Below are 4527 nucleotides of genomic sequence, written 5' to 3'. Positions count from 1 at the left end.
TGCATTCTTTTATAAAATATAAAAACACAGTTAACAAAGCATTTCTTTATTGTGTATGCAAAACAAACATTAGAATTCATTAAACATGGAAATGCTTTTTATTATTTAAACTGATGCATTCAATGGTACAATATGTCATGCCCTACTCCTCAGACCATGTTGAAATTATGATAATACATTTAGATTTGTTCTGGGGCAGACTATAGGGCATATTCGGTCACAATGGCAAGTTTGTTTCATCTCGGTGTGGTTTGATGTTTCTGCATTGAGTGTGTAAAGGTCAGGTCATTAAAAAGTATATGCATGGATTTGTATGAAGAATAAATGGAATCCTGACTCTGTCCAGATTGCGCCTCTTGTTCTGTGGTGGTTGCCAGGTCTAACCGCAGCCACATCTGGAGAACAGCCCTTTCCTCTGTCCAGCATCATCCGAGTCCACATCAAGGTTTGTTTTGTTGTTGGAGAACAAAAAGAACCCTATTTCCTCTCAAATGATACTAACATTTTCAGAACTTATTAGCATCCCAAAATAATATGTTTTACAGATCTGTGACTAAAGCATGAGACTGAACAACAAATATCCTGCCCATTGTTTATGATACACTAAAAACTAAAACTTGGATATTTGTGGATTAGTTTCCTGTTTATTCAGCCTAATTCAAATGTTTTGTTTGTGCCACGTTTGGCTATACATTTATAACAATTACCTTGCTAAGGATTATCATATATAAAGTTTAAATAACTACTGTATAACAGACCCCAATCTTATCTACATTTGACATTTGTACTTCTTCATAGACTACAATAGGCTATTAGCCCACTTCATTCTGTGGGTTACTGTTTCCCCGGCCAGTGACTGATTGACTGAATATTTATAGCCTATTTGCCGAATAATCTACAAACCCACTGCTAACATAAAGACATGTCCAGCTGTTTTGATTCATCAGAATCTGATCTTTTATCCCTAAATGTCTAAACATTCATGTTTGATTCACTTGTAACATCTGGACAGCATGGACAACACCTCCCACCCACTGCACGGGGCTGTAGAGGAGCTGAGCAGCTCTTTCAGTGACATACTGAGACACCCTCAGTGCAAGAAGGAACACGACCGCAAGGCTTTCATCCCCACTGCTGTTAGACTGTACAATAAGACTGTCAAGTAACATGTGCAATAACCCCTTTGCAAAACTACGTACAATAATCTCTATCAGCTGCACTTTATTCCCTGTACCAGCATCACTTAATGACAACCTGCACTAGGACTGTAAACTTTGCACCTCCATATTCTACTTTTTATAGTCTGTTCTAATTTTTATCCTATTTTTATTTATTCTTATTTCCTTATTGTTATAATTCCGCCCTTTAAGATGTTTTCTTTTACTTATTGTACAAAACATACCTCTTTTTTTCTACTATTAAACTGTTTGCACATTTCCTGTCTGTTTTACACACTTTCTGTTGTGAGATCAATAAAGGATCATCTTATCTTAACTTAGAAACAAAACAAAAAAACAAATAATTTGGGTTGGAAAAACAATGAATGAAACCTAAAAATGAATGAATACGAGCTTTATTTGTTTCTATTTCAAAAACAGAGTCACATCTCCGTCAATTTATTATTAACTATGTTTGAATATGCACATTTTTGCCAACAGGACTTCACTTTGCTCTTCTGCTATTGTGACCCATGTCTCTTGCCGTAGTCTACATGCCTCTGATTGGTCGATCTCCGGTCCATGCCAAATACAATCGTTCACTGATCGTCCTGTGTATTATATCTACCGTCCTGTGTCAGGTCAGTAAACTTCACTCGTTGCCTTCATTCCTTGAGGGACATCTTGATTATTTCAAACCCCTGTGTTGTTGAGTTGAGCAGTGTTAGATTTCATAAACCGTGCTCAGTGTCCTGCACGGGCATGCTTTATGAGGACAGCAGCCGGTTAGCCGTAGCACTTAGCATTAGCCTCGTAGCCTGTTGCTAACACAGTCCACTGTACTCCCGCTGTGTCCTGGTTGTATTTACATTGGTTTGGGCTTCTGTAAACATTTTATTTTAATTTTTACTTGTAATGTACGTGATTTAGTTGACTCCCTCACACATGACTCCGGGCAGAGGGCTAGGAGGAGCAGTTAGCACCTTTACAGAACCTCTGCCCTGTAAACAAACCACTTTGTGTGTTCAATTACAGTCAACATGAGTCTCCGAAAGCAGACACCGAGCGACTTTTTGAAGCAGATCATCGGCAGACCCGTGGTGGTCAAACTGAACTCTGGTGTGGATTACAGAGGTAACATTCTCCTCTTCATCTCAACATTAAACATAATATCAGTTATTGAGATGGTCACTCTGTGTGCCCAGGTGTCCTGGCCTGTCTGGATGGGTACATGAATATCGCCATAGAGCAGACAGAGGAGTATGTGAACGGGCAGCTCAAGAACAAATATGGAGATGCGTTTCTGAGAGGAAACAACGGTGAGTCCTTCAGCACAAGACACTTGGACCTAAGTTATTGATCCACAAGGGACGTTACTGAGTTACAATAGCTCCAAAGACTCACGTTTTCCACCCACCCTAAACATGAATTTGATCCTCAAAGTTCCTATAGAGTGCGGGAAATTCTACAGTTACCATGGAGATCCACCATCTTTGCAGCTGTAAGCATACATTTCCATCGACTAATATTAGCTAAAAACAGTATAAAAAGTGGAGAGAATAGCTGTTGAACAACTCCGTTAGCTGCTGAGTTACTGCTGGTAAATACATCTAACACTGCAGTGCCCAAGTGTTTTAATGTGAACAATAACTCCAGTATTTTAACTTAAAAATCTCCATTAGTTTACAATTGCTGCTAATCCTTAGTGATATGACGTCACATCCCTGAACTCTGTACCTTTAGCTAAAAAACAACAACCGACCTTTAAATTAAGTTTTAGAATTAGTCTACTTTGGCCACCACATTGCATTGAGTCATGTAAACCTACAGTATGTTTACTGGATTAGTTGTGTTATCAATCTATGACTGAAACCCAATATCTTCCTCAATAACTGGAGCATTAGCCTTGGTATGTCATGTTTTAAAACCTTTACAGCTGTGGTGTATTCTACTTCACATGGACAATTTCTGTATGTCTTGAAAATGTCAAATTGTTTTCTTAACATGAGTACGGCTACAGTTCTTGTACTCGATTTGTCTTTAACTGAGAAAAAACGTGAGTGAATTTGAGATCAGTATAGTGAGATCAATAAAGTCCCATTTTCTTCTGAAATGAAAAGTAGATGCATGAATTTTATCAACCGAATAGTTCAGATTCTGATTTACAAACCAGTTTAATGCATTATTGGTGAGGGGCCATGAAAAGGTGTTTATTTAGTCTACAATAATTGGAAAGGATCTGGAAACGATCTGTGAATAGCGATAGTGAATGGAACGCTCAACTGGAGGTGAATGAGAAGTCATTACTGTCCACACCAAAGTTTTCACATTCACTCAACATTATCACTTGGAGACGCACAGTATCATGGATACCCTGTAGTTATAAAGACGTGGACTTGAGTATGTCATGCCATCTTCAAGCCTAGTAAGCCTCTCTGCATTAGTCTATGAAAATCAATGTTGTATCTTCCGCAAAGAAAAGGAAAAAAACACACTCCGTCCGGGTAATCAATTCCCTCTGACCTTTGACTCTTCCAACACTGTAATGGTCTATTCACACCGGCCATGTATTATCTCCCTGGTCCTCTTCAGCGCTGTGACTCATCCTGGCAGGTGGAGTGCTGAGTGCGATAAAAGCTCTATCCTTATACTTCTATTTCAGTCCAGAATGAGCAGCTTGCTAAAAGTAGAGGCGACGTGTGGCAAAATGTGATTTGAAAATGACAGTTTTTAGTGACAGTAATTGCACTCGGCCCGGCTACTGTACACCTTCTCATCACAATGTCACACTTCCAATATGTAACGGACTGTGGTGCAGCCGGAGACTGTGCTTTTTTTTTTTTTTCTTACTGGACAGAAGATTTAATTTTTAATTTTTTCTTTTTTCACAGTTCTCTACATCAGCACCCAGAAGAGGAAAGTTTAGTGGAGGATATTTTGTGTTTCAGTTGTGTTTTTTTTTTTTCATGGACAATTTATTATGTAACATGTTTTGATTTGGCAATAGCATAATACTGAAAAATGTTAAGTTTTGGTAAAATATGGAAGTGGATAAAAGATTTTTTTTTTTTTAAATTTAGGCCCAGTTTATTTTCCTTATTTTTTTTTAAGAAAAAAACATTCCCGGAAATGTAAGGTTTTACATAAAAAGACGACAACTAACTGAATGTTGTAACTTTTCTGTTTTAAAAGAGAAAACATGTTCTTTACACACTTTGATCAACAGTATTGAGATGTTCAAATTGTTTTTCTTTGTAATTAAACGCTCTCTGTGTAAATATTGTGCCTTTTTTATGTCTTGCAAAAATGTACATTTACCACATCAAACCATTAGTACTTTATTTATTTTTTTACACCAGAAAAGCACATT

At 37.6% G+C, this 4527-nt stretch overlaps 1 protein-coding gene across 2 annotated transcripts; it reads left to right on the top strand.

The window, feature by feature from the left end:
• Positions 1–1698: 1698 nt before the first annotated feature.
• lsm6 (LSM6 homolog, U6 small nuclear RNA and mRNA degradation associated) lies at positions 1699–4233 on the top strand. 2 transcript variants are annotated; one of them, XM_079554301.1, is made up of 4 exons: positions 1699–1798; positions 2193–2291; positions 2363–2476; positions 4049–4231. In XM_079554301.1, the coding sequence occupies exons 2-4, from the start codon at positions 2198–2200 to the stop codon at positions 4081–4083; spliced, it is 243 nt and encodes an 80-aa protein (XP_079410427.1). In that variant the 5' UTR covers positions 1699–1798; positions 2193–2197; the 3' UTR covers positions 4084–4231. The 2 variants fall into 2 exon arrangements, with proteins under 2 accessions (XP_079410427.1, XP_079410428.1); XM_079554302.1 differs by having other exon boundaries at positions 1745–1774; positions 2190–2291; positions 4049–4233.
• The last annotated feature ends 294 nt before the right edge of the window (positions 4234–4527 follow it).

This window comes from Gobius niger (assembly GCF_951799975.1).
Source record: "Gobius niger genome assembly, chromosome: 3".
Classification (NCBI taxonomy): Eukaryota; Metazoa; Chordata; class Actinopteri; order Gobiiformes; family Gobiidae; genus Gobius; species Gobius niger.
Note: the sequence above shows the minus strand (reverse complement) of the source record. Positions and strands in the feature narration are given on the sequence as shown.